Below are 13,987 nucleotides of genomic sequence, written 5' to 3' on the forward strand. Positions count from 1 at the left end.
GTGAATGGTGATATTATGGAGATTTTCTGCTATTTTCCATATTTTTCAAACTTTCACAATAAGCAAATATCTTCATTATAAACAGAAGGGACTTTTTCCCCCCCAAAAAATCCAGTGTAATAAAACATTCTGAATACAATATTTGGGATAATGTATATATTACCAGAAAATATAATGGAAATGCTTATATAAGAAAATGCTTATATAAGTCAAAAACATAAAACACCACTTTGGTAGTTAAAAAAAAAAACTGTAAGTATTACTTTTACAAGAAATTACTTAACAAGAAATTTTTTAAGCACTGTATTTTTTTAAAGACAGGTAGCATTCCCAAATTCTCTACTAAATAAATTCTAATTGAACTCCAGCAAAATTCTAGTAATACTTTTTTTTTTTTTGATGGTCAGCTTGTGGCAGGATAATTTTGCCATCGCTGAAGAACTTTGAGCAACAAAACCAAAATACAGGGCTTAAGTACATCAGGATAATATGTCCACCACTCTCTGTGTCTTGACTATCCTCTCAAAAAATAGAGAAAACAGGGTGAGCTCTTAGAAACAGGTGGCTGTGTGGAGCTCTGACCTGGCTCGACTGCATGCAGCTCTCTGCAGCTCCTGGATCAGCTGGCCAGCACACTCTGGTTCTCTACTAGCCGCCTGCAGCAAGGCCTTCCTCAATGTGTGCCGGCATTTCTTTTGACGAGATTCTGCCCGCTCCAGGCGGCAGAGGTGCTTATATTTCTGCTGAAAGTAAGTGCAAAGTTGGGTCACCCTGGAGCTCCTACTCTCCGTGTCATCATCATCCGACCTAGAAAGTACAGGGAGAGAAACACAAAACTTGATTACATGGGAGGTGCATTTTAGAAAAGGGAAAAGCAGGTTGAGGAAAGGGGGCTGGATGTACAGGGCTGAAACTGGTGGCTCATGAGCATACACAATGAAACGAGAGGAACAGAATTCAGTAGAGCAGCTGAAAACGAGTACAGTGTTCTAACACTAAGCGGGCAGCAGAGACAATCCAATGCTCTACGAGGTTTAAACTTCTTAGTCCGTCATAATTAAGACATTCCATGTATCAGTGTCTTCTAAATTTTAAGTGAAGAGGTATCTGGGGGAAGAAAATAATTTCTTTACCTCGATTTACTAACAAGTCTGAATGAATGACATGAAGGTTATGATGAAAACACTCAGCATAATTTCATAAAAGATAGGTCATGCCAGAAATGGAGCAGTGAATACATCTAAGAGCTGCCCTTTCAGATGCCCTGGTTTTTAACTACCTTCTTTTGCTAAGCACTAAAAGAATTTTGATTGTAGGGATCACAATCATTCTACAGCATTTGTTCAAACCAAGGAAATATCCTAAACATTTCACATCCCAGGGAATTACACAGAGGCTTTTCTGTCTTTGGGTTCCCTAGGTGGTGCAGTGGTAAAGAATCCACTTGCAAATGCAGGAGACACCAGCAATGTGGGTTTGATGCCTGGGTCAGGAATATCCCCTGGAGGATATTCCAGGGGATATTCTTGTCTATGTGCCTGGAAAATCCCATGGACAGAGGAGTCTGGTAGGCTACAGTCCATGGGGTTGCAAAGAGTCAGACCCAACTGAGCACTTTTTGTCTTTATGCTAATATTGATTGACCGGTAGCCCTGGCTGGAGCACTATGTTGAAAAGGATGCTGAGAGTATATCAGGCTCAAAAAGAAACAGTACGGTGGTTAGTTAGCAATGTCTACCACCAGGGAAAAGGAAATGGCAACCCACTCTAGTACTCTTGCCTGGAAAATCCCATGGATGGAGGAGCATGGTAGGCTACAGTCTATGGGTCACAAAAAGATTGAGCGACTTCACTTCACTAACAGGGAAGTTAACAAAGTCATTTTCCTAGGGAACAAATGTGACCTCATTTTTTTTTTTCTATTAGGAATAATGCACATAAGACAGGAAAACCAACCTGTATTATATTATATATTACCTTCCTTCTCTTATATCCTAACATAAACAAAACACGTGTGACACTCCAAATGATATATAGTATCTTACTAATTTGCAGTAAATACTGCTCAGTTTCTCTTCTCTTCTTGAGTGGTATCACCCCTCTTTCCTTCAAAATAGCTCATAACCAGCTACTCTGTAAACTTCTGTTTAGTATATGTCCTAAGTCACGTTTTCTTCAGCACAGTTTTTACTACAGATATACCAACTGAAGGATCTCACTTCAGTCTTTTCCTCTACTTGACATCCAACATTTGCTCTATGTCTGTCATACTTTGTGAAAAGCTAGGAGCTATTTAAAATTTCAATTTCCCAAGACCTACCCTAGATATGCATGCATGTGTGCTAAGTCATTTCAGTCATGTCCAGTTCTTTGCATCCCTATGGACTGTAACCCGCCAGGTTACAGTCCTCTCTCCATCCATGGGGTTCTCTGGGCAAGAATACTGGAGTGGGTTGCTCTGCCCTCCTCCAGGGGATCTTCTGGACCCAGAGATTAAACCCATGTCTCTTATGTCTCCTGCACTGGCAAGCAGATTCTTTATCACTAGCGCCACCTGGGAAACCCACCCTAGATCTATTGACCCAGAACTTCCATGGGATAGAACACAGCAATCTTTTAATTGCTCCCTAAGTCTCATGGCAGGTCTCCATTTGAGAGTTCTGGTAGGGCCAGTAAATGCTGTTAGTATGTTTAATGTGAGATAGAGAACAACAAGTAACATAGGAGAGGTACAGATAAAATGCTTTTAACGTCTACTGAAAAGACTCCAGGATGAAAGGCTTCGTAGAGAAGATGACAACAGAACAGAACCTTGAAGAAAAGGTGGAATCTGAAGATGAGAAAAAAAAGGGATCTCACAAGGATAAAGCAATACGCCAAGATACAGAGATGGACAGGATGGGGAACAGCAAGGACTGAAGAGCTTAGGTGGGCTAGGGAGAGGGGTATGCAGAGTACTGATGGGCAAGGCCAAACATAAAGGCCAGATTACAGAATTTAACCCGTATTCCACAGGCAATGAAGAACTCTATACATTATTAAGAATACAGCTAACAATAACTGAGCTGTGCATGAGAAAGATTACACATAGGCAGATATAAATGGAGAAAGAGATAGAAGAAAAGAGTAATGAAGAAGTTATTACAAAACCCCAGGGACGGGCTTCCCTGGTACCTCAGTGGTAAAGAATCCGCCTGCTAATGCAGGAGACATAGATGTGATCCCTGGTCCAGGAAGATCCCACCTGCCTCCAAGCAACTAAGCCTGTGCGCCACACTACTGAGCCTGTGCTCCAGACCACGAATTGCAGCTACTAAGCAAACGCGCCACGACCACTGAACCTGCTCACCGAGAACCTCCAAGAGAAGCCAGGGCAATGAAGAGTAGTGCCTGCTCGCCACAACTAGAGAAAAGCCCTAGCAGCAGCAATTGGCTGTGACTCGGCACAGCCAATAAACAAAAACAAAAAAATTCCAGGTAAGAAATAACAAAGACCCCACACCAAGATGGCAGCAGCAGGACTGGAGAACATGAGAGGTCATCTGCATGTATTAAAGATTTGTCACCTGGGCAAGGAAGAAGCCGAAGGGACAATTATCAGCCAGCAGTTCCACTGGCAAAGACCAGGAAACAGCAGCAAGAGAAAATTTGGGGTAGGAAATAAATTCCATTTTGCGTGCATACATGCACAGTCAAGTCCGTCTCTTTGCATCCCCACAGACTACAGCCCACCAGGCTCCTCTGCCCATGGCAAGAATACTGGAGGGCTTCCCAGGTAGAGCTAACTGTAATGAACCCTCCTGCCAATGCAGGAGATGTAAGAGACTCAGGTCCGATCCCTGGGTTGGGAAAATCCCTTGGAGGAGGGTGTGGCAACCAACAAGATTCTCCAGTATTCTTGCCTGGAGAATCCCATGGACAGAGAAGCCTGGTGGGCTATATAGTTCGCATAGGATCGCAAAGAGTTGGACACGACTGAAGTGACTTAGCACACACGCAATAATGGAGTGTGTTGCCATTTACTCCTCCAGGAGATCTTCCCGAATCTGGGAGTAAACCTCCATGTACTGTATCTCCTGCATTGGCAACAGGGTTCTTTACCACTGAGCCACCTGAGAAGCTCAAATTCCATTTAAAATGCAGAGGAGCCATCAAAGGGAGTGGTAGAAAAACCGTTGGAAATTATAAACTTGAGCACTTTTAGGGAAGAGATACAGATTTCAAAGTCAACAGCTAACAACTGGGAGTAACTAAAAGTAAAAGGCCACAGAGATAATAGAAAGAACAAGACACATAAGGGCCATTATCACAAAAGAATTCGGTGACTGGGCATGAAGGATAAGAAAGTCAATAATGACTTTGAATCTGCATAACTAAGAGAATGGAAGTGTCATAATAGAAAGAGAAGAGAAACAGCTAAGTCTTAAAGGGAAAATAAAGGTAGGGTAAATAATCAACTGCCAACACTGTTATTTACAAAGACTCTGCTGCTGCTGCTGCTAAGTTGACTCAGTCGTGTCCGACTCTGTGCGACCCCAGAGAGGGCAGCCCATAGGCTCCTCTGTCCCTGGGATTCTCCAGGCAAGAATACTGGAGTGGGTTGCCATTTCGTTCTCTAATGCATGAAAGTGAAAAGTGAAAGTGGAGTCGCTCAGTCATGCCCGACTCTTCGCGACCCCATGGACTGGAGCCTACCAGGCTCCTCCATCCATGGGATTTTCCAGGCAAGAGTACTGGAGTGGGGTGCCATTGCCTTCTCTGAAAAAGACTCTATTACTGCACAGAAAATGGACTGAATGAATGGTTCTCAAGTTAACCATGGGAAGCTGCACCTGGATGCAGAGGCATGTTATGTCGTGATAAAAGTTTTCAGAGCTTATTCATAACTCTCTCATTTATCTTGCTGTGGCCCAACAACTGGCAGTTTGCAGACTAGCACAAGTTCACAGACCATCCTTGGTAAGGTCCTAAACTAGAAAGTCTTCAAGGTGCCTTCCACTCTAAGATGGCTTGAGAGTAATACTTCAAGGGGCTTCCCAGGTGGCTCGGTGATAAAGAATCCACCTGCCAATGCAGAAGACTTGGATTCGATCCCTGGGTTGGAAAGATCCCCTAGAATAGGAAATGGCAATCCACTCCAGTATTTTTGCCAGGATAATCCCTTGGACAGAGGAGCCTGGCAGGCTATAGTCCATGGGGTTGCATGAATCCAACAGGATGGAGCATGCAAGTACATTCTTCAAACCTAGTTGCTGAGGAAGATTACCCAACTAGGAAGAGAAAGGCCAGGTCCTATCATTTACCAGCAGTGACAAGAGCTTGTACCTACAGCATTCCTCAGTAAGTGTTAAGTCTCCTTCCTTCTTTAAATTTTCTCATTGGTGAAATGAGAGACATAGCTGGCTCCTCTATCTCCCATGGTTAAGAGGAATAATATGTGTGAAATCACAATATAAGTATAGGTATTAAGATGCTACTCATAGCCCCACGTACAGAACAGTAAAATTCCGAACTTGATTTCCTAAGACTTTAGGCTTGTCTGTAATCTCAGAGCAACAAGAAATTTTACAAATAAAATTAACGTTAATTTATTAAAACAAAAGAGCAAAAACTTTCCACAAATAAAAAATTCAGGACCAGACGGATTCACTGGTGAATTATACAAAATGTCTGAAGAATTAGAGGGCTTTCCTGGTGTTCCAGTGGTTAAGATTCCATGCTCCCAATACAGGGGCATGGGTTTGATCCCTGGTTGGGGAATCAAGATCCCACATGCTGCAGGGCACAGCCAAAAAATGAAACAAAACAAAAATAAAAACTACAGTAAGATGTCACCTCCAACCTGTTGGAATACCTATTATCAAAAAGAAATAACAAGGAAAAAAAAAAAAAGAAATAACAAGGGTTGGTGAGGCTGTAGAGAAAAGAGAACCCTTGTACACTGTTAGTGGGAATGTAAACTGGAGCAGACATGTGGGAAACAGTCTAAACAGTTCAAAAAATTAAAAATAGAACAGAATTACCACATGACCCAGCAGTCTCACCTCTGGGGACATATAATCAGTGGAAATAAAATCACTGTCTCAAAGAGATATCAGCATCACCAGGTTCACTACATCATGACTCACAATAGCAAGATGCAGAAGCAACCTAAGTGCCCACACACGGATGAATGGATAAAGAAACTGCAGGAGATGTACATAATAGAATGCTATTCAGCCACAAAAACAAAAATCCTGTCATTCGTGACAACATGGAGGGACATCAAGGGCATTATGCTAAATGAAATAAGTCAGAGAAATAAATGCCATATGACCTCTCCTTGTACGTGGAATCTTTAACAAAACACTTGATGCCAGAGACAGAGGTATATGGGAGGAAAAATAGATAAGCTATGTTTTAGGGCATTTTGTTTTAGTTGTTTTTTAGTTTAAATAAATTGAATAATAAAAAAGGATTCTGCTTAGTCTCTCATGGTAGAAACAAGACTGCAAAAGAAACTCTCCGGAACACTGATACCAACAGTCTTACTCAGGAGCTGGTGGTCCTGCGCTCCATCTATGTTGCCTAACCCCGTCTTTCACATTCAAGCATATATATGTTTTCTCTATTGGCAAATGTAGTAATATTAAGGATAATTTTATTTTATTTTATTTTTTTAAGGATAATTTTAAAATAAAGAAGATATGTAATTTTCCTTAAAACAAAGCCTTAAAACAAAAAAAAAGGTCAAATAGAGATTTCGACATCCCATTCTCAGTAATGGATAGAACAAAATGAAAGGAAATCACCAAAGACGAAAAGAAAGAAAATCAGAGAAAACCTCAACACTATTAACCAAGTTGACCTGACATTTACAGAACACTCTAATCTAAATGTGATCTCTGATCACAGTTAAACACACAATTACATGAGAAACCAATTCCTGATAAATCTCCAAATATGTGTAAACTAAATATCACTTCTAAATAACCCATAGACCAAACAAGGTATCAAAAGAGGTATTAGAGTTTCCTGGTAGACCAGTGGTTAGGACTTCTAGATCTTACTGCCAAGGGCCTGGGTTCAACCCCTGGTCAGGGAACTAAGATCCCACAGGCTGCACAGAGATTTAAAAAAAAAAAAGGAGGTGGGGTGGGGTGGGTATTAGAAAGTATTTTGAATTTAATAAAATTTAATAAAAATGAAAACATGTCATAAAATTTTATAAAAATGAAAACATGTCATACCAAAATTTGTAGGATGCAGCTAAAAACAGTGTTTAGAGGAAAATGGTATAGCATCTATACCAGAAATATCTCAGATTTACATGACTTAAGCTATTATCTTAAAAACTTCAAAAAATTAAAGCCAAACAGAAAAAACAATAAAGAACAGAAAGCAACAAAATAGGACTCTCCTGGCGGTCCAGTGGTTAAGACTCCACACCCCAGTGCAGGAGGCAGGGGTTCAATCCCTGATCAGGGAAGATGCCGCATGGTGGACCCAAATAGAAAAGAAAGCAATGAAAAAATAAGAAATTTAAAAGGAAGAAAAAGCAATGAAACCAAAAGCTTTCTTTAAAAAGATTAAAATCTATTATGAAGCTACTATTCTAATTAAAACTTTAAGTTATTGCACAAGGACAAACAGGCCAATGGAAGAGATTAGAAAATGCACAAACAGACAAACACATAATATGTCAAGGGTTCCAATGCAATGGAAAGCAAGTGTTCGATAGTGTTGCTTAAATAGAAGTCATATTGGAAAAAAAAATGATCCTTGGTCCTAACTCACATCACATATAATATATACAAAAATAAATTCTAGAAAGACTGCCAGTAAAACAAATCTTTTAAAAGATATTATGAGAAAATAGCTTCATAATCCTGGCATAAGCAATGATTTCTCAAGTGAGTCACAAATAAACTAACCAGAAAGGAAAAAAAAAAAACACACTAGTAAATTGTACTCATTAAAATTAAGAACTTTATTCTATTGAAGGCATCATTAGGTATGTGAAAAGGTAAGTAGTTCCTGGCAGTAATTACTGTTCAATTGCAAAAAAGCAAATTGGCTGTCTGGGGAGGCCTTACAAATAGCTGTGAAAAGAAGAGAGGCAAAAAGCAAAGAAGAAAAGGAAAGATATAAGCATCTGAATGCAGAGTTCCAAAGAATAGCAAGAAGAGATAAGAAAGCCTTCCTCAGAGATCAATGCAAAGAAATAGAGGAAAACAACAGAATGGGAAAGACTAGAGATCTCTTCAAGAAAATTAGAGATACCAAGGGAACATTTCATGCAAAGATGAGCTCGATAAAGGACAGAAATGGTATGGACCGAACAGAAGCAGAAGAAATTAAGAAGAGGTGGCAAGAATACACAGAAGAACTGTACAAAAAAGATCTTCACGACCCAGATAATCATGATGGTGTGATCACTGACCTAGAGCCAGACATCCTGGAATGTGAAGTCAAGTGGGCCTTAGAAAGCATCACTACGAACAAAGCTAGTGGAGGTGATGGAATTCCAGCTGAGCTATTTCAAATCCTGAAAGATGATGCTGTGAAAGTGCTGTACTCAATATGCCAGCAAATTTGGAAAACTCTGCAGTGGCCACAGGACTGGAAAAGGTCAGTTTTCATTTGAATCCCAAAGAAAGGCAATGCCAAAGAATACTCAAACTACCGCACAATTGCACTCATCTCACACGGTAGTAAAGTAATGCTCAAAATTCTCCAAGCCAGGCTTCAGCAATACGTGAACCATGAACTTCGTGATGTTCAAGCTGGTTTTAGAAAAGGCAGAGGAACCAGAGATCAAATTGCCAACATCCGCTGGATGATGGAAAAAGCAAGAGAATTCCAGAAACACATCTATTTCTGCTTCACTGACTATGCCAAAGCCTTTGACTATGTGGATCACAATAAACTGTGGAAAATTCTGAAAGAGATGGGAATACCAGACCACCTGATCTGCCTCTTGAGAAATTTGTATGCAGGTCAGGAAGCTACAGTTAGAACTGGACATGGAACAACAGACTGGTTCTAAATAGGAAAAGGAGTATGTCAAGGCTGTATATTGTCACCCTGCTTATTTAACTTCTATGCAGAGTACATCATGAGAAATGCTGGACTGGAAGAAGCACAAGCTGGAATCAAGATTGCCGGGAGAAATATCAATAACCTCAGATATGCAGATGACACCACCCTTATGGCAGAAAGTGAAGAGGAACTCAAAAGCCTCCTGATGAAAGTGAAAGAGGAGAGTGAAAAAGTTGCCTTAAAGCTCAACATTCAGAAAACGAAGATCATGGCATCCGGTCCCATCACTTCATGGGAAATGGGGAAACAGTGGAAACAGTGTCAGACTTTATTCTTTTGGGCTCCAAAATCACTGCAGATGGTGACTGCAGCCATGAAATTAAAAGACGCTTACTCCTTGGAAGGAAAGTTATGACCAACCTAGATAGCATATTCAAAAGCAGAGACATTACTTTGCCAACAAAGGTGCGTCTAATCAAGGCTATGGTTTTTCCTGTGGTCATGTATGGATGTAAGAGTTGGACTGCGAAGAAGGCTAAGCGCCGAAGAATTGATGCTTTTGAACTGTGGTGTTGGAGAAGCCTCGAGAGTCCCTTGGACTGCAAGGAGATCTAACCAGTCCATTCTGAAGGAGATCAGCCCTGGGATTTCTTTGGAAGGAATGATGCTAAAGCTGAAACTCCAGTACTTTGGCCACCTCATGCAAAGAGTTGACTCATTGGAAAAGACTCTGATGCTGGGAGGGATTGTGGGCAGGAGGAGAAGGGGATGACAGAGGATGAGATGGCTGGATGGCATCACTGACTCAATGGACATGAGTCTGGGTGAACTCCAGGAGTTGGTGATGGACAGGGAGGCCTGGCGTGCTGCGATTCATGGGGTCGCAAAGAGTCGGACAGGACTGAGTGACTGAACTGAACTGAACTGAATAATACATTTAAGATACCAACTTACTTCTGCTACTGAGAGACCTCAGCAAAATCCTGCTACTGCTGCTGCTGCTACTCAGTTGCTTCAGTCGTGTCTGACTCTGTGCGACCCCATAGACAGCAGCCCACCAGGCTCCCCCCTCCCTGGGATTCTCCAGGCAAGAATACTGGAGTGGGTTGCCATTTCCTTCTTCAGTGTATGAAAGTGAAAAGTGAAAGTGAAGTCACTCAGTCGTGTCTAAGTCTTCGAGACCCCATGGACTGCAGCCCACCAGGCTCCTCCGTTCATGGGATTTTCCAGGCAAGAGTACTGGAGTGGGGTGCCATTGCCTTCTCCAAATAAAATCCTGAGAGCTCTGCTTTGACATACACATCTACAACTACACTAAGTAACCAAGGAACCTTTGCCAAAACAAGGCCAAACTGTCTCCCCAAATTTCTTTAAGTACCATTTTAATTTAGGAAGAAAGTTCATGAAAAGGTTCTTCAGAGGGGAATGCGGTGATCAAACCACTGTCTGTTTTTCTTCCCAAAACACAATGCACACATTGAGGGATTTTAAATGGCAAAACCTTTTCACAAATCTCACGTGGCAAAAATTTCTTGAAGATATAATGGACAGGCTAGGCAGGACCAGCTTCCTAGAGCTCTCCATTTGCTGTTACGGTGGAGTACAACTAGAAGCTGGAAGGAAGTTGTTCTACAGGTCATCTGCAGTACAAGACACAGTTCCTGAGAGAGCACAGCAGTAGATGCAGACGTGCAGCCGCAGGCATAGGAGGGGTGATAAACCAAAGCAACCCCAGTTTCACCCAAGGGAAAGAATGCGGTACCCTGTGCCTGAAGCAGAACACTGCCTGAAGCATAATACGAGTTCAACGAGAATATGCTGAGTGAGTGAACAAACAAATGAGTGAAGAGCAAAAGATTAAAGGGACAGCTGGAAAAAAAAATAAATAAATAAAGGGACAGCTGGGCAAGAACTAAAGACTACTGCTTGTAAAAAGGAGAAATACACACTGAAGGGAAAGAAGGGCCAGGAAAGCAGAGTATCATGGTGAGTCAAGGAAGAAGCATGTTAGCAAAACTGGCCAAGAAAGTAAAGTTCTATAGAGATAAAGACGATGACAACTGGTCACAAGTCTAACACAAATTCTGAGAATTCGGCAATTAAGGAAGAATGGAATATAAACTGCTCCTGATCAAAGGCAAATACTGCCAATACTAATGTTCAGGTCACCTGCAGAATTAAAATAGGATTCTCGGCTACCATTTACCTGTCATTTCTCATGAATCAGGTATTATGCTAAGCATTTACATATGTTACCTCATTTAGAGCAATTTGTAAAATTAACTCAAAATATCCAAAATCAAGCTAAGCTGATATGAATATCAACCTTAGGAAACATGTTTGATATTATCTATAACTTGGAAAGAAAGCGTAAGCTCAATTGTACTTCCATCTGAAAGCAAGAAATGCTAATGATAAGGAAACAGTCTTGAATGACATATAAAACAGAACCTCAGAGAGAGAAAAAAACATACCGCATTTTCCAATACTAACTTGGAGACAGGAGAAACAGGGACAACTATATGGGATATAAGTCCCAAGAGTGGAAGCGGAAGCATTAGGCTATTAAAGGTTAAGGACAACAACCATTAATAAATACAGCTAACTCTCCTGCTCTAACTCCACATCCAAATAAGCTTCTGACCATAACTGGCTTCCCGTATATTGTTGCTTAGTGAACATGTGTACCACTTAATGATTGTATTTCTGACTATAAACTGGCATTTTTGCTTATACATTAGTCTCTAGTGGATCAGTTTCTCAAGCCTAATCATCTCTGCATATACTAACAAATCACATTGTACACCTATAAATTCAGAAACCAGACCCTAGAATGTATATACATACAAGGATATTTTGAAATTCTAGGAGCTGGCCTGGGGCAGATAGTCTCCCCTCTATCTTGTTGAACATCTATTTAACAGAACTTAATGGGGAGGGAGGAGGGTTCAGGATGGGGAACACATGTATACCTGTGGCAGATTCATTTTGATATAAGGCAAAACCAATACAATATTGTAAAGTTAAATAAAATAAAATTAAAAAAAAAAAAATTAGCTGAATCTGTAAGTCACCTTTTGGCCTCACAGAAAAGGATCTCAGTCCTCTCACACTGCACCCAGAGCACTGACCCATGATGCTGAGGCAGTCCTCCGAAAGAGAACTGAAGGGCCTGGGCATTAACCTACAGCTTTCCAATAAGGCAGGTACCAAGAACCTCTAATGAGACTATTTTGGAAACTACTTTAACACATTAGGAATATTCAGCACATTAGAAATATTAAAGAAAGGATCAATCTTGCATAAGATGGAGGTGAAGTAAAAAGAACTATTCCCAGCTACTGCGTGGATAGGGCCAAAGAAAACATGGAGAAATCAGACAGGGGCACTCCAAGTAGGCCAGGGACACTGGCAAGTTCCTTAACCCGTCAAGGCCTTGATTTCCTCTTCTATAAAATGAGGAAATGGGATCAGATAAACTCTCAGGTCCCCTTCAGTTCTAAAATCTATTACAATTGGTTCCTTCAGTCATAACTGAAAATGGTACCGAAACAAATTTAGCAGGGAAACATAAACATCACTCTCCTCAAATAATATAGTACATCTCCTCTCAAGTGGAATCTGTTTTTACCTGCATTACAATAGGACTACATCCAGTAACATTTTAAAAATAAGCATATATAGGAACAACCCATTTACTACAGTGGAAATTGAAGACTAAAAAGGAAAAGGAGGACTCACGTGTGTCTTTCGTATCTGAGGGTCTCTCGGATGGACCAGGCCACCTGGTATGGCGAGGCCTGCTCTGAGTCCTCAAGTTCTTCTCCACTCTCTTCAGACCAGTCCAACCCTAGGACAGGGGAGAAGATGTGGCAAGTTAGAAAAAATTCATGTTCATTTAAAATTTAGATGAAAAGCTACCTGAAACACATAACCCAATACCTGTGGCAAACACTACCATAGTGTGAATAAATGCCTCCTGATGAGTTTCATCCCTGTTTCTAGCAAAGATATTAACAATGAATGCATAACATGCACTCAAATTTAAAACAAAGACATTGTAACAAAAAGGCTCAGATGAACTTCTTCTATAGGATTCTTCACAAAGGGAGAAGAAACAACAGAGCGTTCAAGTCAGAAAAAAATAAACGGTAGAATTTCTTAAGTATCAAAACATATACACTAAAATAATGTCAGAAAAACATAAGAGATATTCAAGACAACGGGGAAAGAAGCCTAATGTATGTTCAGGCAAGAAAAAGGCAAAAGGTACCACTGGACTCATGCTATACCTCAACAAAGAAGGGCCCTTGAATAAATTGTTAAAAGGCAGGCACACTGCATCCCCCCTCTCCCAACAACATCTCTGGAGGAAAGGACTCCATCCACAAAGCAGGAGCGTGCCCAGTCTTTTGTTCCCCAGGGGAAGAGGGAAGAAGGGCAGGACTATTGTTCAGTCGCTCAGTTGTGTCCAACTCTTTGCGGGCCCATGGACTGCAGCATGCCAGGCTTCCCTGTCCTTCACTGTCTCCCAAAGTTTGTTCAAATGCACGTCCACTGAGTCAGTGATGCCATCCAACCATCTCATCCTCTGTCGCCCCACTCTCCTCCTGTCCTCAGGGGCAGGATAGAAACGTTCTATTTCTAATGTTACTGGGGTTTCTTTTAGTTAAATAAAAGCTGTCACATTTTGAGTTTCATTTTGAAAACAAGATTAGAAGGAAAAGCAGAGAAACAGAGTATGAATAATGCTTATGCATTTTGTTAAAAGCATTATTTTTAATGACTGGATAACGATTAGCTTCCAACATAAAGGTTCTGCCTTTTTAAAAGTTTGTATCTTAAAAAAAATAAAATAAAAAAAAAAATAAAAAATAAAAGTTTGTATCTTGAAGAGGTCTTGATAAATACTGATCCTGCATAGCCTAAAATACAACAGTGTGTGGACTACTTAACATATTCAAAA

The 13,987-nt window shown here is 40.7% G+C and overlaps 1 protein-coding gene across 11 annotated transcripts in view; it reads right to left on the reverse strand.

Moving 5' to 3' along the window:
• Nucleotides 1–13,987, reverse strand: part of INO80D (INO80 complex subunit D) — a 70,600-nt gene that overhangs the window by 26,451 nt on the left and 30,162 nt on the right. For all 11 annotated transcript variants that reach the window (XM_070770643.1, XM_070770663.1, XM_070770682.1 and 8 more), the window contains 2 exons: nt 12,763–12,871; nt 583–807 (listed from right to left, as the gene is read on the reverse strand). In XM_070770643.1, coding sequence (XP_070626744.1) covers nt 583–807; nt 12,763–12,871 — 334 coding nt within the window. The remainder of the gene's footprint in view (nt 1–582; nt 808–12,762; nt 12,872–13,987) is intronic.

This window comes from Bos indicus, chromosome 2, assembly GCF_029378745.1.
Source record: "Bos indicus isolate NIAB-ARS_2022 breed Sahiwal x Tharparkar chromosome 2, NIAB-ARS_B.indTharparkar_mat_pri_1.0, whole genome shotgun sequence".
Classification (NCBI taxonomy): domain Eukaryota; kingdom Metazoa; phylum Chordata; class Mammalia; order Artiodactyla; family Bovidae; genus Bos; species Bos indicus.